The 22883-nt window shown below is 56.3% G+C and overlaps 1 protein-coding gene across 17 annotated transcripts in view; it reads right to left on the bottom strand.

The window, feature by feature from the left end:
- Window positions 1-22883, bottom strand: part of HSPG2 (heparan sulfate proteoglycan 2) — a 102554-nt gene that overhangs the window by 30857 nt on the left and 48814 nt on the right. For 13 of the 17 annotated variants that reach the window (XM_033433206.2, XM_033433213.2, XM_033433216.2 and 10 more), the window contains 29 exons: window positions 21408-21571; window positions 20709-20888; window positions 20417-20613; window positions 20161-20308; window positions 19309-19436; window positions 18876-18962; window positions 18729-18787; window positions 18494-18561; window positions 17444-17605; window positions 17148-17324; window positions 16830-17009; window positions 16594-16712; window positions 15828-15939; window positions 15544-15657; window positions 15323-15450; window positions 14853-14939; window positions 14318-14367; window positions 13905-13999; window positions 13450-13590; window positions 12889-13080; window positions 7154-7246; window positions 6748-6828; window positions 6293-6523; window positions 4503-4616; window positions 2952-3079; window positions 2727-2813; window positions 1652-1710; window positions 1294-1461; window positions 1030-1140 (listed from right to left, as the gene is read on the bottom strand). In XM_033433206.2, the coding sequence (XP_033289097.2) occupies window positions 1030-1140; window positions 1294-1461; window positions 1652-1710; window positions 2727-2813; window positions 2952-3079; window positions 4503-4616; window positions 6293-6523; window positions 6748-6828; window positions 7154-7246; window positions 12889-13080; window positions 13450-13590; window positions 13905-13999; window positions 14318-14367; window positions 14853-14939; window positions 15323-15450; window positions 15544-15657; window positions 15828-15939; window positions 16594-16712; window positions 16830-17009; window positions 17148-17324; window positions 17444-17605; window positions 18494-18561; window positions 18729-18787; window positions 18876-18962; window positions 19309-19436; window positions 20161-20308; window positions 20417-20613; window positions 20709-20888; window positions 21408-21571 (3660 nt within the window). The remainder of the gene's footprint in view (window positions 1-1029; window positions 1141-1293; window positions 1462-1651; window positions 1711-2726; window positions 2814-2951; window positions 3080-4502; window positions 4617-6292; window positions 6524-6747; window positions 6829-7153; window positions 7247-12888; window positions 13081-13449; window positions 13591-13904; window positions 14000-14317; window positions 14368-14852; window positions 14940-15322; window positions 15451-15543; window positions 15658-15827; window positions 15940-16593; window positions 16713-16829; window positions 17010-17147; window positions 17325-17443; window positions 17606-18493; window positions 18562-18728; window positions 18788-18875; window positions 18963-19308; window positions 19437-20160; window positions 20309-20416; window positions 20614-20708; window positions 20889-21407; window positions 21572-22883) is intronic. The other 4 variants (XM_033433209.2, XM_033433211.2, XM_033433207.2 and 1 more) reach the window with 3 other exon arrangements.

The raw sequence follows: 22883 nt of genomic DNA, 5'->3' as shown, positions 1-22883 counted from the left end.
TCCCCCGGCCTTCTCCTGTCTACTGGCTGCCCCTGCTCACTCTCTTGCTGTCCTCCCTCCTCCATTTGTTCCAGTTGGAGCTCCTTGGGGCTCTGTTCTGGGCCCTGTCCTCGAGCTACACTCTCCTGGGTAATTTCATCCTGCCCCATCCCTATGCCAACAGCTCCCAAATTCACTTCTCTGGCCAGGGCCTCTTTCCTGAGTTCCAGATTCACATATGCAAATGCCCACCTGATGTACCTACTTCAACGTTTCCCCAAGCTTCTCAAACGTTGACAAGTCCAAAACCAAACTTGTGGTTCCCTCGGACCTGTTGGTGGCAGGTGTTGCTGGGGCCCCACCCATGTCCCCTCGTCACTTCAGAACCAACCTGCCTGGCTTCTGCAGCCGCTGCATTTCTTTGCGTGAGGGTTTTCTCAGGCCACTGGTGACCATTGTGTGTGCCCATGAGGTGGGACAGAATGCAGGGGAATCGATGCTACTGGAACAGGCCCCAGTCAGTGACTGATACGAGCTGGTGTGCACATACCCCAGCTCCCTGGACCCTAGGGTGGAGGGCAGGGGGACTCCAAGGAGCATGTTTTACTCTGGAGTTTCCCGGGGCTGCCTTGGCTGCGTTCAGTAACAACTGCTCTAGGTGGTAATGTGCTCAATGACACACCGTTAATTGGATGCCTTCTCTTCCCTGTTTCATTTCATTTTCCAAATAAACTACGTACACACAAATCCTTGCCTCAGCCTCTGCTTTTGGCGGAGCCCAAATGAAGGTGCCCTCCTGTGGGATCCTCTCTCATCTCAGTAAATGGCACTCTGCCCAGCTGCTGGAATCCAGACCCCTAGGCTTTTCTCTCTCCCTCAACGACCAGACTCAAGTCCTGCCAGTTCTGCCTCTAACATCAGCCTTGACCCATCACCTCTTTCCATCTTCCTGGCCAGTGTCCTCGTCCACCATCCCCTCTGGTAGATGGTCTGCAGTGTGCAGCCCATCCCAAGACAGGCAGTCTTGTGGACAGAGGACTGGAAACTCACCAGTGACCAGCAGCTCTGCCCGGCTGGTGTTGGCATGATGGAGATTACGACAGGTACAAATGTAGACTCCAGCATCTGAAGGCTGGACGCTGGGGAAGTGGAGCTCGGAGCCTGGTGGCAAGGAGATGGGAGCTCATCAGTACAGATGCACCCCTTTTCCCACCTAGTCCTGCATGTGGGTCCCTACAGGATCTCAGCAGGGCAGGGACAGACCTGTGCCTCCCTTTCCATTGGAATGGCCGAAGGGCCTGGGGCCATGTGTACCTTGATGTCGCTGCTGGGTGCTGCTGGGCAAGGGCCGCCCATCTTCACGAGACCAGTAAAAGTAGTGGGGTGGGCTCCCACTGACCTGGCACCGCAGGGAGTGGGGACCACCTTGGGGTACTATGCTCCGAGTTGGCTGGACCTGGACCACCAGCGGGGCTTGGTCTGCTGGGGGAGGGAAAGGAGAGGCCATTCAGGCAGGAGGCCCCCAGCATGTACCATTGTCTCAGATAACTCTGCCCTCCCAAAGACTCGCGTGCCCAACCCTTCACCCTGTTCCCCAGACCTAGTATCTCTAAAATTCCCTGGATCCCCTGCCTTGCCCATCACCTCGACCCAAGACCATGGTCCCACTTACCCTGTGGCAGGCACCGACCCCCTCGCACATTGGGGTTACCCACGTATCCTGTGGCACACCTGTAAGGTGGAACAAGGACCAGCTGTGTCAGACCCCAGGGGACCCAGTGCCTCATAGTGGACTTGGGGAGCCAGAAGCTCAGCTCTCTGCCCATATGGGGTGAAGAAGCTCTGAGCTCTGGAAGGACTTCAGAGACCAAAAAAGCCCCACCACAGGGCCTCTGGGAGCTGAGAAAGGGGAGTGTGTGGAAATGTCAGTAGGCTGGATTCAGGGAAACATTCATTCAACAAATGTTTATTAAGCGACTACGATGAAAGGTTATTGAAACATAACAGTAAACAGGATAAAGTCCTTGCTCTTATGGAACTGACTTGTTGGGAAACTAACATGGAAACTATGTAAATGAGAGTGATGGACATCTATGGGGGTTGAGAGGGCATGGTGGGGAGGCACTAATCTAGCCCTGAAAATCAGGAGGCTTCCCAGAGGATGGGACTGCTGAGCTGCTACATTCCCTTGGAACAGACTACTCTGCAGCAAACTTATCACTGTTTTAACTATGTATTTGTATGATTACTCACCATCTTGTCTCCCATTATAGTTGGGAAACTCTGTAAGGGCTGGGACTGAATCTGTTTTGCTCATTACTTTATTTCCAACACCTTGGCACACTGCATGGCACACAGTAGATGCTCAATAAAAATGTGCTGAATGAGGGAATAAAGCTGAGCCTTGAAGGCTAAACAGGAGTTAGCCAGGAACAGGCGGTTTGAGGGTGAAGAATGTTCCATGAAGAGGAAATAGCACATGCAAAGAAATGAACATGAAGAAGTCAAGAAATGAAGCCCAGCTAGAGTATAGAGTTGGGTGTCAGAAGTGGGATGAGACTGAAGAGTGATAAAGCTACCTAAGGAGCTTGGGCTGGTCCCAAGGGCAATGGGGAATCTTGGAAGGGTTTTGAGCAGGGGAGGCACATGATCCTGGTAGGGACCTTTCTGAGCAACATCATCCAGGACTCTCACCTAGGAGTCTACCATATGCCCCCTCCCTTCATCCCTCCTATTTGCAAACTTACTGCTCACAGTACTGGCCAGTGTAGCCAGGTTCGCAGGCTGTGCAGCGGTATCCACCAGCTCCCAGGCTTTCACAGGTGCGGGAGAACCTGGGATAAGAGGCAAAGGTCAGGCCATGGGACGCTCACTCCCCACCCTGTTCCCTCCACTTCTCCCTCAAAAGTCAGTTCAATGCCCTCCACTCCCCAGTGGGAGTTCTTCCTTGAGCCTTGAGCAAGGGCACCCACATGTTCTCTGGGTTGGTCAGTGGGCAGGCACAGGGCTGGCAGTCCTCAGGTGTTCCAGCTGTGGGGTCCCCATAGTAGCCAGGTGCACACAGCTCGCAGAACTCCCCGGCGGCGTTGTGCTGGCATTGCTGCGAGGCACAAGGATGTCAGCTACTTGCTATTTGGCAAAATTTACCAAAAACTGTACAGTTTTGTAATCTCTTGACCTCGAAATTCCATGTTTGTGAGCTTATCTTAAAGAGATAGTCATAGAGGGGCACAATGATTTCACTACAGGATGTTCATCTCAGTGGTGTTTATAAAAGCAAAATGCTGGAAACAAACCATGAAAAAAGAACTGAGAAAATTAAAAAGAGCACCCATCCAAATAGCTATCAAAAAGGATGATACTGATTCCATTTCTTACATTTTTCTACCTAAATACCTGTAATATCAGAGGAAAGTCCCCACGTGAGTATGTGGGGGCAGAGTTTTGGGAATAAGTGCTTCATCGTAAAAACGTGTGTGGGTTTTCTGTTTTCCTCCAAAGAGATCCATGTTTCTTTTATTAACGTAGCATATTCCTCATTCCATATTTAGCTTGTGGCTCTGTCAACCCCTGGTCCTTGACCACATACCCTGGACAGCTATACATACACCACTCCGAAAAGTTCAGGTATAAAAAACTACTGAAAGGGCTTCCCTGGTGGCGCAGTGGTTGAGAGTCCACCTGCCGATGCAGGGGACACGGGTTCGTGCCCCAGTCTGGGAGGATCCCACATGCCATGGAGCGGCTGGGCCCGTGAGCCATGGCCACTGAGCCTGCGCGTCCGGAGCCTGTGCTCCGTCCGCAACGGGAGAGGCCACAACAGTGAGAGGCCCACGTACCGCAAAAAAACAAAAAAAAACCCAAAAAAATACTACTGAAATATTCAAAGACGTCATGAACTTGTAAGTGAAAATAGTTGATCATAAAACACAGTGATCCTATGATTATTTGTAAAACAAAAGGTATACTAATCTGCATAAATATTTGCCTAGAAAAAGAGCAAAAGAGCTCCACAGCCTAACATTGACAGTAATTACCTCCAGATGGTAGGATTTCAGGGAATTTTTACTTTCTTTTTAAGTTACCTCTATAGTCTGATTCTTCTACAGAAAACATGTGTCACTTTTGTGATAAGAAATAGCAGGAACAAAAGTTTTCGTTTCTTTTCTTTTAGGCCATGCCATGCGGCTTGAGGGATCTTAGTTCCCCGACCGGGGACTGAACCTGTGCCCGCTGCAGTGGAAGCGTGGAGTCCTAACCACTGGACCGCCAGGGAATTCCCCCAAAGTTTTCTTTATAAGGAAGGATGTTACTCCATAGTTCTGGCCAGCCCACCATGCCTGCAACCCCTCGATGCCCAGACCTGCTGGGTCAGGCGCTTTTCCCCATAGGATGTGCCCCACGACCTTGCCCCTGGATCTGGGTCTATCCAAACCAAACCCCTCCCTATCCCACAGCCAGCCCTGACACCCCACCCAGGCCCAGCCAAGCTGACCCCTGCCCTGGCCCCTCTTGCATCTTACCGAGCAGGCCCCGGTCTCTGGGTGGCACAGTTCTGAGTGGCCATTGCATTCGCAGAGCTCACAGTGGCCAAGGTAGAGTCCACTCCCAGTGCGCGTGTAGCCCGGGGCACAGTCCTGGGGGTAGAAGGGAGAGTTGGTCTCCGTCTCCATTGTGGTCCCACCCAGAGACAGCAGACCTAGAACCCGTCTCCTCCATCCCCCCTCCACCATCTAGACTCCCATTGGCTCTTGGCAGGGAAATTCCAGGCCCAGCTCTCCACCCCAGCATCCCCTCTTGGTAGCTCTCCTCCCCCATCTTCACTTTTCCAACACTCCAGAGCTGGGACAGTGTCGCCCCCATCCTGCCTGGCATCTCCAGTCGCTCTGGATATACTGAAATAACAGTTCATTCTTAATGGAGAACCCTTCTCCAGCCCCAGGACTTCAGCCCTGAAAATTCTTCTGGCAGGGTCTTTATTGAAACACGTAACCCTGAGATGGAAAAAGGGAGTTCAGGAGACCTGGATTTGGAATGAGTCCTCGAAGACCTTTATGACTATGTTTACATTTGCTCAGTAAAGTGAAAGAGGCGGCACCCATATAACCGAGGACGTTTTTACACATCCTAAGTGAGTAATCATGGGTTCTGACAATAATGAATTTCTATTTGTTGCCCCTTCTTTGAAATCTCTCCAGGCCCTCGCTCCCCAACCATTTCAAAGGGATGTTTATAAATCTGTTTTGCTTCACTGTGGAAAACGTGCACCAAGGATTCTGCTTTCCCCAGGGGTTCTCCTTCAAAATGTGTTAAATTTTATAACCTCAAGGAATGTGAAGTTCATCTATTTGGATTTGAAAGTTCTTGTGGACACAGCAAAGGGGCGCAGATGTAAAGCTGCAGAGATGTGGACTTCCCACTGGGACTTCCTCGGTTGGGTGGGGGGCTAGCTGTTTCCACACTTGACCTCCCTGCCACCCACTTGGCACTGCAGCCCTGCCCCCTTCCCTCCTGCGATCCCCCTTCCCCAGTTCCACATTCATTCATCCAATGTTCACTGGTTGCCTGCTCCGTGCCTAGGGATTCAGCGGTGAACAGTCAGCTCCGGCCCTGCCCTCGTGTTCAGTCTCCAGCTGAACACTGCAAATGTTCTTGGAGTCCCTCCATCTGCCTGCCCTCTCTTCCACCCCCTACCGCCCTTCCCTCCCGACAGGACTCACTGTCTCTCCCCCGCCCCATCCATCTCATTCACTGGGGGCAGAGGAATTTTCCTGGGGTTCAGTTCCGACCCCAGCACTCCCTCAGCAGCTTGGCAGTCCCTGCTGGAGGGAGCCTTGCTCCAGGCCTGAGGAAGCACCCCCCCACTCAGCTTTCCAGGGGTGACCCTTCTGCATCGCAGGCTATGTCCCCACACATTCCTCCTTCTGGGCTTCTGCTTCTTCCGCCCTCCCTGCCTAGAACGCTACTCCAGTCCACGCTGTTCACCACGCTGAGGCATTTCCATGCTCTGCGTTGGGCTAACTGTGTCTCTGTCTCCGGCGGGCATCCTAGGAACATGAGCTGGGCCTTAACCTCTGCAGAGTGTAGCTATGTGCCCTTGGGTAAGTTGTGCACCCTTCAGCACCTCGTTTTAAAAAAAATCTGTTAAAAGGGGACAATTACACATCTCCGGGTGCTGTTGGGAAGAATAAATGAGATGTTGCTGAGTATACTAAAGTTATGACAGTAGTCCCAGGTGGCCATGGAAATCCCAGCTGACCGCTTGCTGATCCAGCTGTGTTAGCGCAGAGGCATCTGGGCCGGTCACACTCACCTGGCAGGACGAGCCGACATAGCCCGGGGGGCAGCGGCATTCCTCCACCTCAAGGGCCCGGGGTCCCTCCGAGGGCCCGGGCTGGGCAACCTCCAGGCTGACCGCGCTGATGCTGGCTGCTAGCGGCATCGAGGAGAACGTGGCCCGGACCAGGAGCTCGTCCAGGTCAGCCAGTGCCATCAGGAGGTGCTCCCTGGTGGCTGGCTGCCCATCAGGCCGGCGCCAGAATTCCTGGGTTGGTGGGGGAAGACAGCAGATGAGGGTGAGGGGCGTTGGGCTTTCTGTGCTGTTTCTGCAGTGCCCCCAGCCCCAACACCTGCCTTCCAGGCACTGGCCAAGGACTGTTAGCTGAGGATGGGGGGAGTGAGAGGCAGTGTAGCTGGCATCAAAGCCAGGCTCCAAAGCAGGGTGGAGGGTGCAGAGGGTCAGACATGGTGTGGCCGAGTGCCTCTCACCTCTCGGAAAATGATCTCGTAGCTCTTCCTCTCCGGGCCCTGCAGTGCTGGCTGGGAGGCCACCAGCATGATGTTGTTGCCCTGGGGAGACACGAGTGGGCTTGGGAGGGGAACTGAGGGGCTCTCGGGGATAGTGGGCTCCTCTCCCAATCCCAGTCTCCTACCTCTCCAATCTCCCAAGCTCACGTACCCAAAGGAGTCAGGTACATGCCCACTACCCCATCTTCCAGCAGCTGGGCCTCTGCCTACATAGTGTCTAAACAGATGGTGGGGTGGGGGCATGGGCCTAACTAGTGGGTGGGTGCCAGGCCAGCTGAGTGCTGGACGGAAAGGAAAGAAACACTGAGGGTACCCCCAGCCTCCACCTTCCCCTTTTGCCCACTCGGTGTGGAATCCACGTGCTCACCGTGATCTGGACATCAGGGTCAGACAGCGGGCTGCCCTGGGCCCCCGCTGTGTAGGAGAGGGTGTACCGCAGCTTTCCGCCATAGGCTGCCACCTGCAAGAGGCAAGCCCTGCAGTCACAACCTGACTCTGCCCTCCTCTGGGGTGTGTGCGACCAGAGAGGTGAGGGGGCGGAGTCTCTGGAGGCCTTTCTGCACCCGTGCTGTCCTCCCCACCCAACCGGAGGCCGGTGGTTGCCTAAGTGACAGGACATCTATCAGTTCCTTCACAGTCTCAGACCTGGTGGCAATGACCCTGAGAAGCCTCTATTCTGTTTTATGGGGTTCCCCATTGTCTCACAATCCCAGCAAACAAGCTCCAAGTCCCTTCCATTAAAGGAATTTCCCATAAAGCAGACAGGGGTAATGACCGTGACCACCACAGGGAGGTTGCAGAAGGTTCAAAAGTTCTCAGCCACGGCGGGGGCAAGGGGATGCTGCAAGTTGCCCCTCAGAACTCTTGCCTCCTGGGGAGGTGGTTTTTGTTTGTTTGCTCAGAGTCCATTTTCCCCGTTGTTTTGAAAACTGTAGTCCTGGTTTCCTTTAAAGGAAACTATGTTCTACAGGCAGCCTGTGTGGTTGGAGGGGCCCCTCCTCCTCTAAAGTGGAGACGTGAGCCAGGTCTGGCCAGTCTGCACATTCCACCACTCCCCGTCTCTGCTCCAGCAGGGATGAACATGTGAACCTGGTACTTCTGCCCTTTCTACTGCAACAGAAAAACCCCCTTTACTAGTCAGATTGGAAGCTGGAGAATGATGCCAGCTGAGATAAAGTCCTAATGAGCTCCTGGATCGAGCCATGCCTGATACCAGCTATCTTTGGGCTTTGTACTTTCATGAGCCAATAGATTCTTCGTTGCGGGCAAGCCAGCTGGACTCGTTGCGGGCAAGCCAGCTGGACTCGGGTTTCCTATTGCTCACAACTGGAAGAGCCTTATGTTTGCTGCTGGGGGCTTCCACCTGGGCAGCCAAGGCCCCAGCTCTGCCCCACAGGACTTTCCTTTCTCTCCTCTGCCGCTAGGGCAGTTGTTCAGGTCAATACCACACTGTGTCAGGCCTAGCCCATTTGCTCATTTGTGATCATTCAGTTGGTGAGCATTTATTAAACACCTACTGATGACATGCCAGGCCCTGGGCTACACAGGCCCTGAGGATGTTCTCCACAAGCTCAGGGCGAGGTAAGGAATTTAGGGGCATAACCAGATAACCATGAAACAGCTGGTTTCCCGTTTTCTTTGGATGCCAGCAAGTTCATCGCCATGTCTAGGACCAAGCTGCAGGTGTGTACAGCAGGGTGGCTACAGGAGCAGACCCTGCAGTCTAAGACTGGGGTTCAAGTCCAGCTCTATTGGCTGGACAGCCTTGAGCAAGTCACTTAACTTCTCTGAGCCCAACTTTCCTCCTATGGAAATGGGAATAAAAATAATACCTACCTTGAAAGGTAGTATGAGAATTAAGTAATGCAGGCCACGTAAAACCCTGCACTCAGCACAGGGCCTGCTGAGCACACAGCCTCAATGCTTGCTAACTCCCCTCAATGCGCCCAGCTCCACGTTGGCTCCAGCAAGCTTCCTACCTTCATTTCCCCCTGAACAAGACTGTCTTGTCTGCTTCTCTGAATGTTATTTTATTGCATATTGTGTATATTCTTAAGAGGCACTCTACATCATTTCTGGAACAATACTAGTACAAATGCAATACTAATACTAATAATGACGATGATGATGATGGTGATTCCGACATGACAGGAATGATAATCAGAGTAACATTGAACTCTGGGAGGCCAGGGTCTTATTCTGCCCATATACAGTACAGCACACAGTAAGTACTTAATGCTTCTTGAATGAATGAATGCAGTCCCAAGAGCTAGGTCAGTGATCTGGATACAGGGTAAAGGGAAACCAAAGAAGAGGTGCCTTACCTCCCAGTTAAGACAGCCTTTCTGCCAGGGGGCTGTGGCTCGCTGAAGGGTAAGAGCTGAGCTGGGTTTGATCTCAGCCCTACTTTGACCTGAACGTGGGACCGCTCTCTGGGCCTTGGTCTACCCATTTGTGTCATAAAAGGTTTTGACAAAGGGCCCTCTGATATTTTAGGATTTGATGACACCCCTATTCCCCCACCCCCCCCAAATCCTTGTTACCTTGTTCCCCAGGAAGGCTTTGGGCAGCTGCCAATAATAAAGGCTTTCAGGAAGCAGAGAGAAGCCTTTGTAGGAGAGAGAGAACTAGGACAGAAGGACAGGTGGTGAGAGTGGATCGAACAGGTCGGGGGCCAAAAGGTCAGAGATGGTCCCGACGCAGGTGAGAACAGACCCCAGAGGGAGACCCAGGAGGGCAGAGGGATAGAAACCCCACCCCCAGCCCCACAGCTCAGGTCCTGGCCCAGCTCTTTGGACAACTTGCTCCCCTGTCTAGACCCAGACACCCCAACTGCTCTCGCTGGCCGTGGTTTGGGTCGGTGTCTCCTCACATCTGGTGCTATGCCCCTTGTGGATCCCACGATGATTTACGGGGCACACCAGAGAACATTTTAAAATTTAGTGGCTATTTTGGGACTACCCTGGTGGCACAGTGGTTAAGAATCCACCTGTCAATGCAGGGGACACGGGTTCAGTCCCTGGTCGGGGAAGATCCCACATGCCGCGGAGCAACTAAGGCCGTGCGCCACAACTACTGAGCCTGTGCTCTAGGGTCCAAGAGCCACAACTCCTGAGCCCGCGTGCCACAACTACTGAAGCCCACGCGCCTAGAGCCCGTGCTCTGCAAGAGAAGCCACTGCCATGAGAAGCCTGCGCACCGCAATGAAGAGTACCCCCCGCTCACCGCAACTAGAGAAAGCCCACGTGCAGCAACAAAGACCCAACGCAGCCATAAATAAATTAACAAATAAATAAATAAAATTTAGTGGCTATTTTAATGTGTATTTAAAAATGTAAAACTAGCATAATTGAGTTGGTATATGATTGGCTGAAAGAAAAAACTGGAGTAAATAACTGTCCAAGTGGTGTGCAGAAATGGCAGAATTTGTGAAATTGGTTCAGAAAAAACTGAAGTCTAGAAAACACGATGGGTGTGGGGGGGTGTCCCTTGGTGGGTGCTTTGGCACATACCTGAGAGCCTGCTGAGGAAGACAGAGAAGCAGAGGGGGAGGGGGAGTGGGAGGGGGAGAGCAGAGCTGCTTGCAGAGCAGCTGCCGGCTGGGGATGGGGCGAGAGCCCCTGGGGAGGGGCCTGGGGGTGGGCAGCAAAGCTGGAAAGGAGCTGCCAGATCTCAGCATCCATCCGCCTCTGGGCCTCATCCACCTGGGGGACCGAGAGAGGGAGGACAGAGGAAAGGAGCAGAAGGACAGAAAGGACACCATGAGGCTCTGCCTGCCCCCAGGTCGCGCCAGGCCCAACCAGCCGCCCACGCCTGTGCTATCTGTTCACAAGTGCCGATGCCTGACGCTCTGGCCTTTGCACCTGCTGCCCTTTTGCTCCCCGTGAGACTAGTGGAGCTCCCTGGAATGGGCCCGGACTACAGGGAGAAGCTCATAGAGTGGGTGCCCCTGGTAAGAGAGGAGCAGACAGTTCCGCCCAAGCTCAGGCTAGAGGGGCTGGAGGCAGCCCCAGGGGCATATATGGTGCCGAGACGGCTCCTTGGGCCTCACGTTCCGTGCATGCCCATGGTACCAGCCCAAGCCACTCACAGCTCTGTAATGCTTCCCAAGGGCAACACTGGAGTGGTCCAGGCATCAGGTTGGGGCCTGGCCTGGCCTGGGGGAAAATAACCCAGGAAGGCCAGGGCCTTAGCCCCAAGCTCCTACTTGGACTGTGCTCTCTGGTTGCTTCCCTGGGGCCCTTAGACACAGGCTGTCCCCAGCCAGGCCTTGGCTGTCCCCTGTGACAGCCACTGTGTCCGGCCCTTGCCCTGTGGGGGCCCCAGGATCCTCCCAGCAGCCACAGCTGCCTGCACCTGCTCCTCTGAGAGGGACGTGCAGTTCTGATGGGTAGAGGGCACAGGCCAGCTCAGACCCTCCCAGAGCCCCAGAGCTGGAGCCCTGGGGGGTGTCCTCTCCCCGTGGATATGGTGGCCAGAAAGGCCCACGCGGACTGGGGAGAAAGACGCATGCTCCCCTCTCCAGGCTGGCACACAGGGTTAACTCCAGGCCGTGGAGGGCCATACACACACAGATGGTTAATGGAGGATGCTTGGGAGACAGCGCAGGGGTAACCTGGTGGGCCAGGTATAGTCACATGGTTTAGCATCAAGTTAGCTTCCTGGCTAACTCAGCCACCACTCTGGCCACAGACAGTTGGCACCAGGACCAGACCACACAGCAGATGAGGCACACACCCCTCCTGGTTCTAGCTCCTGCTATCACAGGGCTTGGGCACAGCAGTGCCCTGACCGTGCGCCATCGGTCACGACCTGGGTCCACGTGGACCCATATTGCCCGGGGCGCTGGGCATCTCCCCACGCAGGGCTGAGGGCATCCAAGAACACACCATGCCCACGTCACATCAGTTTCACACCACTCAGATTGCGGGCCTACCTGGTGAGCCTGTCGCGTCCGCGCAAAATATGCCTCCCTCTGTGGGGCACAGGGAAATGCCAGGAGAGGGAGTCAGAGAGACAGAGAGAAAGGTCTGGAGCTGCAGGGCAGTAGGGAGGAAGACACGGAGGCCAGGAGAGGAGGAGAAAAGGCAGCCAGCCCTGGGAGGAGGCTGGGATACGTGGGTCTGTCCAAGGAACAGGGACAGGGCAGCCTTGAACACCCCCTCCTAAGTGTCCCTGACCTTCCTGGGGCCCAGGGCGTGGGGACACATCTGCTTGAACGCCGGCCTCAGCCAGCAGGGGATGCCTGTACCAAGACCCACTTTCGCTGGGTGCCCCCAGGTGGCTCTGACCACTCACAGAACCCATCTGGGCGGCCGTCCTGGAGTCCAGCCCAAGACCCTGCGTCCCACCGTGCCACTAACACCATCGCCCCATCACCTCCGTGCTAGACCATGACACTGGAGGAGCAAAGACTCTGACTAGTGTAGTATTTAAGGGCGGCCTCTGACCTGGTTGGAATCCCAGCATTGCCACCTTCAGGCTGTGGGAGCCCAGGCAAGTCACCTAACCTCTCTCACCTCAGTCTTCTCACTTACGCAACAGGGCAGTAGTTGTACTTAGCTCATACAGTTGTGATTTATGACATGTAAAAGTGCTTGCAACAGTGCCCAGCACAGAGTAAGAGATCAGTAAATATGACCTCTAATAAGAATTACCCAACACCAAGCACAGGGTTGACAGCACAGAGGGAATTCCATGTGTGAGCAAATGAATGAAACCGAAACTGTGTCTCACTTGTCCTTGTGTTTCCAGGGCCTCGCTCAGGACCTGTTTGTTGACTAACCGCGCGAAAGCTAATAATCATTAACAGGTGAGCACTTATTATGCGCCAGGCATGAGCTCTAATCCTCCGAACTGCTTTGGAGCTGAGGTTTATCAAAAGGCAGCCAGCTGGGAAGCGGCAGGGCTGGGTTTAGACCGAGGCCTATATGACCCCAAAGGCTGCACGCTTAACCATGACATGGCTGATGCCTCCCTGCCAGCCCAACCTGCTCTGAGGTCAACTCGTGTCTGAGTCCCTGCTGGCCCCAGGGCTTGGCAGGGGCCTGGCTCAGAGCTGGCGATCAGGCAGGGTCTGCCAGGCCCTGCTGCATGTCACACCTTGTCTCCCTGGTATGTCTCCGGCAGCTGCCAGTAGAAGGACTCGTGGCCAAGGTTAGCGAAGTTGCCAAAAGTAAGCTGGGCACCCTCGGGCACCGGTTCCACGGTGAAGCCTCCTGTCAGGTGGCTGTTCCGCTGTGGGTTCACCAGGGTGAAGCCTTGGAAGTCCCCAGGGGCAAAGTGGGTGGAGATCTGGCAGCAGAAGGACAAGGGTCAGCCTGGGCACTGGGGCAGGCACCTTGGTCGGGGAGGGGCGGGGATGGGCATTAGAGTGGGGAACGGGGGGTTGGTGAGACCAGGGCTAGGACAGAAATAATGGGGAAATGGAGAGGACATTTGGGGGAAGGAGGGGGTTGGGGTCAGTGATGACATAAGCAGTAATGGGGTCACGGGGAGGGCATTAGGGGCGGGGGTGAGGGTTGCTGGGATCTGTGCTTACACGGGCAGTGACGGAGGCATGGGGATGCCACTGGGCTAGGCTTCTCACCTGCCCTGCCCTAGTGATGAGCCAGGAGAGGCCGGCAGCAGGCCCTGGTGCCGGGGCAGTGTAGGGGCTCTTACCAGGTGGCGTGTGTAGGAAGAGCTGGTGCACTGCTGGGTGACGCCCATGCAGAAGCAGGGCAGGCAGCCAACAGGGTTGCTGGCACTCAGGTGAAAGTGGTGGGGCCGGCAATAGCTGCAGGTGAGGCCTTCCACCTGGGCCTGGAGGATGGGTAGAAAGGTGGGAGCGGGGAGCTTGGATGGCTCTCTTGCACCTTCAGCAGCCTTTGAGGCCAGGCTTCCCAGCCACTTCCAGCAGTTCTGGGGAGCCCCTGCTGCCCCCATGCCTAGGCCCCAGCTCCCATCAGATGCTGCCTGACTTCCCACGAGGCCCCGAGCAGTAGGGCAGAGATGCGTCCTGCGAGGAAGGGTGGCGGGGGCGTAGGGACAGCCCTGAGGGTATGGTGACAGGGAAGGCCTGGCAACCGCCGTGGCTGCGGTTCAGGGCCCCGTGGAGGGCAGGGGTTTGTACTAACCTTGCACTGGCATTGTCCAGCAGAGTCACACTGGTCGCTGACGCTGCCCTGGGGGTCACAGCCACAGCCGGTCGGCTCTGGCAACTGGCCATCTCCTGAGGTGGAGGGAAGGCACAGCTGGAACCCCAAACCTGCCACCGAGCATCCCCATTTTCACCACCCTCTGGGCATCTAACTCGCCCCCTGAGAGAGGAAGTGTTTGCTTCTGAACACCTACCGCGCCCAGGCATCATACACATTCACAGCAGCCCTCTGGGGTACGTGGGCCTTTTACTGCCCCCGTTTTACAGATAAAGAAGCCGAGGCTCAGAAAGGTAAAAGTCACTTGCCACAGGTTGAGGGAGAACAAAGGCTCTGTCCTAGCTCCACCCCTAGGGTAGCCCGATTCCCAAAGCCTCCCCAACCAGACTCACTTCGACAAGGCTGGCCCTGGCTGGGGTTGCCATAGTAACCTGGGGCACACCTGTGGTGAGAGAAAGCACTGGGTGAATGGAGGGAAGAACCAGAGAATCCGGGACTGTGCTGGGGGCCCCGTATTGGACTCAATGACCTCAGAGTGCTGGAAGGAAACTGTTAGCCTAACACCCATTTCACAGATGGGGAAATAGGTGGGAGAAGAAGGGCAGGGACATGCCCAGCATGGTCAGTCCTCAAACCCAGGACTTTCAGCAAGAATGAGGGGTTTTCTGGGAAGATTCTGGCCTGGTTGGGGCAGGGGGGCAGGGGGTATTGGGAGTTGGGGGTAAACTGCAGGCCCAGATCTCTGAGGGCCTCGAATGCCAGGCTAAAGGTTTAGGCTTTCGGGTAAAGGAGGTGATTGTCTTCTGGGGGCCTTTGTAAGGCAGAGTGGGCGGATTCTGGTTCCTTCTGGTCAGGAGGGCTGGGCCTAGCCTGACTCCAGGGGCAGCCCCTCCTGCATGCTCCCCACCCTGCCCGCACCTGCCTCACCTCTCACAATGACGCCCGCTGTGGCCTGGGGAACACGCATCACAGGTGGGGTGGCCATCTGTGTCCAGAAAGCAAGTGTGGGTGGCTCTGTGGGTGTGGGGGGCAAATTTCCAGTTAGAAGGTCAGCAGCTCTTCTTTTAGGACCAAGGCAGGAGGGAGAGGAGGAGCGGGCATGTGAGTTAACGTGTCCTGAGTGCCAGCTACATGCCAGGCTCCGTGCTAAGAGTTCCATGGCATCATCTCATGCTCACACCAGGGGCCAAGGTGGAGGTACGTCACTATCGCCATTTCACAGATGAAGAAATTGAGGCCCAGAGAGAGAAGTGTATCTTATACAAAGTGACACCTTGAGGAAGTGGTGAGGCCACGATTTAACCACTGCCTCTCAGAAGGGTCTGGGAAGAAGGGAATCTGGGACAGGGCAATGGACGTTTCAGGAAAGGGCAGGTACAGGCAGGGACTGGACGCACTGGCCAGCAGCGGGGGCTCCATGACAGGGGCATGGCTGGCAGTCTTGTGGTGTCCCACGCTGGGCATCCCCGTAATATCCGGGCTGGCACTGCTCACACCGGGGGCCTTCTGTGTGGTGCTGGCAGCCCTGCGGTGGGGGGGGGGGGTAGAACGTGGGTTGAGTCTGAGCCCCTGGAGGCCACAGATCCCTGGGGTAGGAAAGAAGGAGGGTGGGACTCACCTGGCAGGAACCTGTTTCGGGCTCACAGACATCTGTGTGGCCATGGCAGCTGCAACGTTCGCAGGTGCCCAGGTAGAGGCCGCTGGGCATGCGTGTATAGCCTGTGTCACAGTCCTGGGGGCAGGAAGATGACGGTGGAGGGACTTCCTCAGCAGGGGCCATTCTGGGAAGGGACCACTGGATGGCTGGGGTGGGCTTGGGGAGGTGGGAGAGCTAAAGGAGGAGGAGCCAGCAAGCACCGTGGAGGGAGCTGGCTGGACAGGTGGGTGGGGCCCAGGGCTCACCTGGCAGGATGGGCCACGGTACCCAGGTGGGCAGGTACACTGCTCCACTTCCAGTGCAGGGTCCTGGCCGGTGTCCTCAGGCACAGCCACATCCATGCTGATGCCAGAGACCCTGGGTGTGGCAAGACCCACTATGAATGAGCGCGCGCTGGGCCTGGCACCCCCGGAGCCCTGCACGCTATCGCCTCATTAATCCTCCCAGCAGCCCTGCTGTGATGCTCCTGGGGCCCCGTCCAGCTCCTTGACTGGGCGCCCATGCCCCAGCAGCTGCAAGGGCTGTGGTGAAAGGCTTATACCTGTAACTTCCTCCAGAGAACGAGCATTCCTTGCCAGGAGAGGTCACACTGTCCCACTCCCTTGGGGTGACCAATGACAGACTGACCCAGGGTCCAAAGTCCCTCTCCCTCAAGGCGGGATGACTCTGCAGGGCTCCATGGGGATGAGACCGAGGCTGGTCTTCACCTGACACCACTTCCTTGCCTGGCCACTTCTCCCTCCTGTGTCCCTCCCTCCCAGGTTCTCCTTGTCAATCACGGGCACCCAAATCCCCATCTCAGCCTTTGCTTCTTGGGGACCTGATCTAAGACAAGCCTTCTGAGGGAGGTACTGTTATCATCTCCATTTTACAGATGGGGAAGATGAGGCACAAGAAGGCCGCAGAGCCAGAAAGCAGCAGAGCTGGCAGTCTGGGTGCACCACGTCGCACCGCTTAGCCTGGCGCCACCCCCAAGTCCCCTCCGGTCCTCCCACCCCGGGCCCCAGACACCTGCTCTCCGCTGGCCGCTGGGTGTAGGATGCCTGGATCAGGAGGGTGTCGATGCCCGCCAGTGCCATCAGCAGGTGCTCCCGCGTGGCCGGCTGCCCGTCAGGCCGCTGCCATGCTTGCTGCCGAGGAAAGAGCTTATGGGCTGCAACCCCTGACAACCTGACACCTGAGTGAGAGGGGCAGGGGGCCTGCCCGCCCCCCACCCCCCAGAGGTCTCCTGGGATGGCGTTGCTCACTTCTCGGAAGGGCACGGTGAAGGTGCTGGGCTGGCCGGGGCTAGGCTCCTGGGAAGTGTGGTGCTCCAAGATAATGTTATTGCCCTGCAGGACCACCAGCGGCTGCCTGTGCAGTGCCGCGGAGCCAGGCTGGGGCCGCTGGGTCACTGTAAAGCGCAGCTCTCCGCCATAGGAGGTCACCTGGGACACAAGGCAGACAGGTGCTCAGCTGGGGCCCCCACCGTCGGGCCCTGCCACTGCTCCGGCCGCCTCCTCCGCCTCTTCTCCAAAGGTACCATGCTGCCTGGAATTCCCTTTCTCTTCCCACCCCCCACCCACCTTGTCCCCCAGGAAGCGTGAAGGGAGGCTCCAGAAGTAGGGCCCAGACGGGAGCCTGTGGAAGGAGGAGAAGACCAGTTCCCCGGGCATGGGTGACGAGATGCCCTCGCTGGTGTTGTGGGTGCCCGCGGCGTTGGTCAGGCTGAACGGAGTGGGCTCCTCAGAGGCCCCCAGCACCTGCGGGGGGGGAGAAGAGGCCGGGATGGGGGCCGTGGCCTGTGACTGGCCCTTGGTCCACCCAGCCCTGGGCTTGGTGGTCCCGCCAGTCTGCCAAACCACCCGCCTCGTGTAGGTACCTGTGCGCGGCTCCAGGAGGAGCTGGTGCACTGGCGACTGACGCCCATGCAGAAGCACTTGAGGCAGCCGTCAGGGTTTCGGGTGCTCAGGTGGAAAGAGCCAGCGACACACTCGTTGCACAGGCGCCCCACCACGTTGCTCTGCAGGCACAGAGCTGGGAGCTGCAGGGTGGCCCACAGGAGGGGCTGCCTGGAGCTTCCGGTCCAATCCACCCATATTCTAGATGGGAACCCAAGGCCAGAGGGAGCCGTGAAAAGAGCACACGTATGAGGGCGGCCACCATGTGAACAATAATTCCTCATTAACGGGAGCTTATACAACCAATCGTTTTTCTCTTTTCTCTTTGGTTGCTAGGGGGCTCACGAATAAATTTTCGACTTGAAATATAGCAACGTGGTCAGAATAATTACTGCTACTATGAATGGACTGTTTCATGAACTGTGCTAGTTTCTATTCAACCAGCACCTCATTTAACTCCTCTAAGTCCCTTGAGAGGGATGTGACATCTCCATGCTTCACACGAGGAAACTGAGGCTCAGGAATGGGAAATGATTTACACAGGGTTCCTCAGCTTGCTAATCCACTCTGGGATGTAACATCAGGAATGCCTGATTCCAAAATCTGCCCAGTTCTTTTTTCTGCAGACACTTGATGCTCGCACCCTCAATGCAAACCATTTCCCTCCTCTGAGCCCCCATCTCCTCATCTGTGAATGGGTGATGCTACTAGCTACACCATTGTGTCAATATGGAATGAAAGCACGGTTAAAGCAAAGGTACAGTACAGCTATAACGGTCACACAAAGAATGACTAGCAAAGGACCTGAGACTTGAACCCAGGTCACCTGCCACCCCAAACCGGTGCTCCTTCCTGATGCCGGGCCATCTCTCGTGAAGGGGAAGACGAGCCCACCAGGCCCATCCGCCTGCTGCCAGGTCACCACCCACTGGCCAAGGAGCGACGGAGAGCATGGAGCCCCCTTCCTCCCTCTCCCAGCTATGTGCTGGGACCCAAGGCCCCTGGGGTGGGGGAGGGCAGGGCACGCGTACCTTACAGAGGCAGGCCTCCCCAGAGGTCCCCGTGCTGCCTCGCTCATCACAGCGCACGATCTGCTGGTCTGGAGACACAAAGCAGGTATGGGCGGGCAAGATGGGAGTGGGATGGACATAATCTGGACAGAGTGGGGCGGCTCTCCAAGGATCGTGGGGTTCGTGCTGGACTCGGGGACTGGGGCCTGGGGGGCAGCCTGGGGAGGGGCCAGGGGATGGTGGCTGCGGTACTCACTGGTGGGCCTGCACTTCCCGCCGGGCTGGATGGGGTTGCCCTCATATCCGGGGGCACAGCTGGAGGAGAGAGAGGGTTGTCAACGGCACTCCCATGCCCCCACCCACGATGGCCTGCTTCTCCCAGCCCCCACCGGCTCTCCCTCACCTCTCACAGCGGCGGCCCGTGTAGCCTGGGGCACACGCATCACACGTGGCTTGGCCATCCGTGTCCAGGAAGCAGGTATCTGAGAACCTGTGGGTACCAAGCGGACAGGACATGGGGCAGGGCTGCGATGATGGGCCAGGCGAGGGCTTACAGTCCCACTCTGGGAATGACTGCTGTCCACAGGGACACAGCAGGCTATGAAGCCCACCTGCTCTTGGTCTGCAGCCTCATAGCAACACTAGGAAGACAGACGGGCCCATTGTATGGAAAAGGAAGCAGGCCTGGAGAGGTCAAGGGGCCTAGTATAATTTAGCGACCAGGTGAAGATTTGAACCCAGGCAGGTCTCCCACCTCCCTGCCCAGAGGATGCCCCTAGCCTGCAGCACTCCCCACTCCCTCGGCCCTATGTGCCCCATCTCGAGCTGCGTCTGACCTGCGGGAGGCGTCGATGTATGGGCAAGGGCAGGGCCGGCAGGCAGTGGCCGTGGCCTTGGTGGCGTCACCAAAGAAGCCGGCCTTGCATTTGTCGCACTGTGGCCCCTCTGTGCTGTGCTGGCAGTTCTGGGAGGAAGGGGAGGCGGTGGTTCAGGTTCTACAGAGCAGCCCTCTGACCCCAGCATGAGGCCACGTTGGACCAGATGGGCTCCTTGAGGGTGGGCCTTTGAGGCTAGCTGGATCAGCCTCTCCCATCATGCTGGAACTACCCCACAGCTTTGCAAACAGGGGAGCACCCGGCTCCATCCTGACAGGGAGCTCACCACCTCACATGGCAGCCTGTTCCACAGAAGGTTCCAAATGCCTGCTTTGTATTGACCTGAACCCACATTCTTCTTCCAGTCCGCACCCACTGGCTAGTTTTGCCTTCTGTAGGCCGTTCCTTCTACCCCTGACAGCTCTTCAGGGATTTGGAGATAACAGTTTTTCCCTGCTTGAGGCTTCTTTCTGTCAGCTCCACAATCCCAGCTCCCTCCACCATTCCTAAGACATAATGTATGATTTATAGGCTCCTTCCTCTTAGGAATGCCCTGCTAAGTAAGGGCCATGCTTTACACAGTACTCTCCAGGATTGGTCTGACCAAGGTGGAAGAGAGTAGTTCTTTCACCTCTCCTATCTGGACATAATATCTCTGTTAACGCATCCACAGGTCATGATGGCTTGGGTGGCAGCCATGGCAGTCACTCTGGAGGCTTGTGCTAAGCTCTGGGTACAAGGAAGCCTCAGCCTGAACCTCCCACTGAACCCTTGCCCCTAGCCAGGATCCAAGTGCCAGCTGGCATGACTCACCAGGCAGTGGCCATACACAGGGTCACAGGAGCTGGCATGGCCATTGCAGTTGCAGCCCGAGCAGGTGCCCAGGTAGGGCCCACCAGGCACCCGGGTGAAATGGGCATCACAGCTCTCACAGGACAAGCCGGAATAGCCAATGGGGCATCTGTGGGGACAGGACCAAGACAGTGGCTTCAAGAACCATGAGGCCTTGCTGTTTCTCCCCTATCTTTGCCAGGGTCCCTGTGGTCCCCGGCCCTGCTGGGTCAGGCACCTGCACTCCTCTACGCTGTGGGCACGGCCATGGCTGGTAGCGTGGGTGACAGTTGTATCCATGGAGATGTCACTCAGCCCCACGCTGGCCATCTTGGCGTTGTACACTGTCTGGATGAGCACAGCTTCCAGGCTCTGCAGCACCTGCAGCATCTCCGCTCGCTGCACTGGCCGGCCAGACTCATGGACCCAGTGCTCCTGGGTGTGGACAAAGGTGGGAGGGGTCATGCATCAGCACCTACCCAGCCTGTACCCCCTTCACCGCCAGCCCTGAGGGATCAGGCCCCACACACCTCAGAGAAGTGGACTTGGCGCAGGTTCACAGAACCGGGCTGGGTGGGTGTGTGGCCTCGGGAGAGCAGGCGATGTCCGGCGCCCACCAGGACCACGTCTGGCCGCTGCACTGGCTCCAGCATGCCACGTGCCAGCTCATAGCGCACCTTGTAGCGCAGGGAGCCACCGTAGGAGTCCACCTGGCCGAGATAGGGCAGATCAGGGCTGGGCCAGTCACGGGCACGCTTGATTCCCACTGTGTGTCCACTCGTTTCCCTCCTCCCTCACTCTGCATCGCCGGTACTGCATGTCCAGCACGGAGCTGGGCACAGGGAAGCAGAGATGGGTGCGACTTGGGTTCTGCCTTGGGGATGCTCAGTCCAATTTGGGGGAGGAGTCTGATAATACTGTGTAAAAGGTGCCCAGGGAGGCCGGAGGAGGGCACTGGGCCCAGCTCAGACGTGGCGAGTGATCCGAGAGGGCTTTCCAACAGCTGAGTCAGCATTCCTTCCAACCTGACAATGGCAGGCCTGACCCTGCCCTGAATGAATGAGCCGCTGCCCACGGGGGGCTGCGCTGGGGCAAGACGACATGTCTCCCAGAGCAAAGACTGCCCTGTTGCCCCCCAGCTTCAGAGGGAGTGGAGCCCAGGCAGGTTCTGGGCATGTGCAGCAGGGCTCGGCCACCTCCCCATGCAGGGCAGCAGCCCGGCCTGTCACCTTGTTGCCCAGGAACTGCTCAGGCAGAGCCCAGAAAGAGTCATGGACCAGGAAGCGTCGGGACAAGTCGACCAGCTGGAACTCCTGCAGAGCGGTGTCGATCTGCAGCTGGGTGGAGGAGAGGGGCGGCATGCCAGGCTGCGTGGGCGTCGTCACATTCACGCCTGGGTGGCAAAGGGGAGGGGTGAGGGCCATGCATGTTCTGGCCTGAGATAGCCCCCTTGAGGGGCTGTAACCCAGAGAGATGGGAAAGTTTTGGGAGAAGTGTGATTTAGAGAGAACGTTAGTCTCTCTCCCAAAGTCAAATAAAAGCAAAGTTTTTTTTTTCCTCCTGAAGTTCTGGAGCGTCTCCCAAAGCATGCTCTGGGCAAAGCCAATGCTTCAGAATGATGGCTGGGAACCTCTGGGAACCCCAGGGTCAAGGAAAGGTCAAGGGGATTTTTTGCAGCAGGACTTTTCAGAGCCTTTGCTTGCCAACAGATCCATGGACTGTCAGGGTTGGAACAGCCCTCATGAGGCAGTAGAGAGCTACACAGGGCTGAAGAATGGGCACCCAAGTCCTGGTTCCACCACCCTCCAGATGTGTGATCTGAGCAAAGGCCTCAGTTTCTCTATCTGTAAAATGGGGGTAAGAGTGGCTTGCTTCACAGGGTTATTAGGAAGCTAAAATGAACAAACTGATATAAAATGCTTAAAACAGAATGCGGCACAAAGGAGGTGCTCAAAAACCGGTTAGCTGTTACTGTTGCTGTTATTATGACGGGTCATCTAGTCCAGGCCTCTCCTACACACACACACACACACACACACACACACACACACACACATGGGGATTCTCTCTACAGCGCCTCCCAGATCTCGAGGGAAGGACCAACCATCTAAGAGATGGCACTTCTGTGATAACGGCAACGTTCCTGAACCCAGGTCCGTTTGACGCCTGGGCCAATGCCATTCTGCCTCTCAGAGCCAGAGAGAACTGAGTCCAACTCCCTGCCTTTATGTTTGGGAAAACAGGCCCAAAGAAGCCAAGAGTCTCAAAGTCACACAGGCAGTAACTAGTGCATCTGGAGGTCAGACCCGGGCTAGGAAGATGCCAAAGCCTTGGCTCCTAATGCTCTGGGGTCACTGGTGCCTCTGCATTCTGCAGGGTGAGGATGATGAGGACAGTGAGGATGACAGCAGGAATACTTGCTGGGCACCTACCAGGGACCAAGCACTGTTCTCAGTGGCTTATGCATATTAATCCATTAAGTCCTTATAACAACCTGGGTAGTTAATATTTTATCCCCATTTTGTAGATGAGAAAACTGAGACACAAGATAGTAACTTGGCTAAGGGCACACAGGCAGGAAGGGTCAGGGTCAGGATTTGAACACGGACTCCGGCTCCAGAGCCCATCCTCATCGTCACCTGACGCAGGCGAATATCAACTGTGGGTTTGGCTTTTCCTAAAAAAGTTTGTTTTCCCCTGAAATG

This window comes from Orcinus orca, chromosome 1 (assembly GCF_937001465.1).
Source record: "Orcinus orca chromosome 1, mOrcOrc1.1, whole genome shotgun sequence".
Taxonomy (NCBI): Eukaryota; Metazoa; Chordata; class Mammalia; order Artiodactyla; family Delphinidae; genus Orcinus; species Orcinus orca.
The sequence above is the reverse complement of the archived record's forward strand: the minus strand, read 5'-3'. Positions and strand labels throughout refer to the sequence as shown.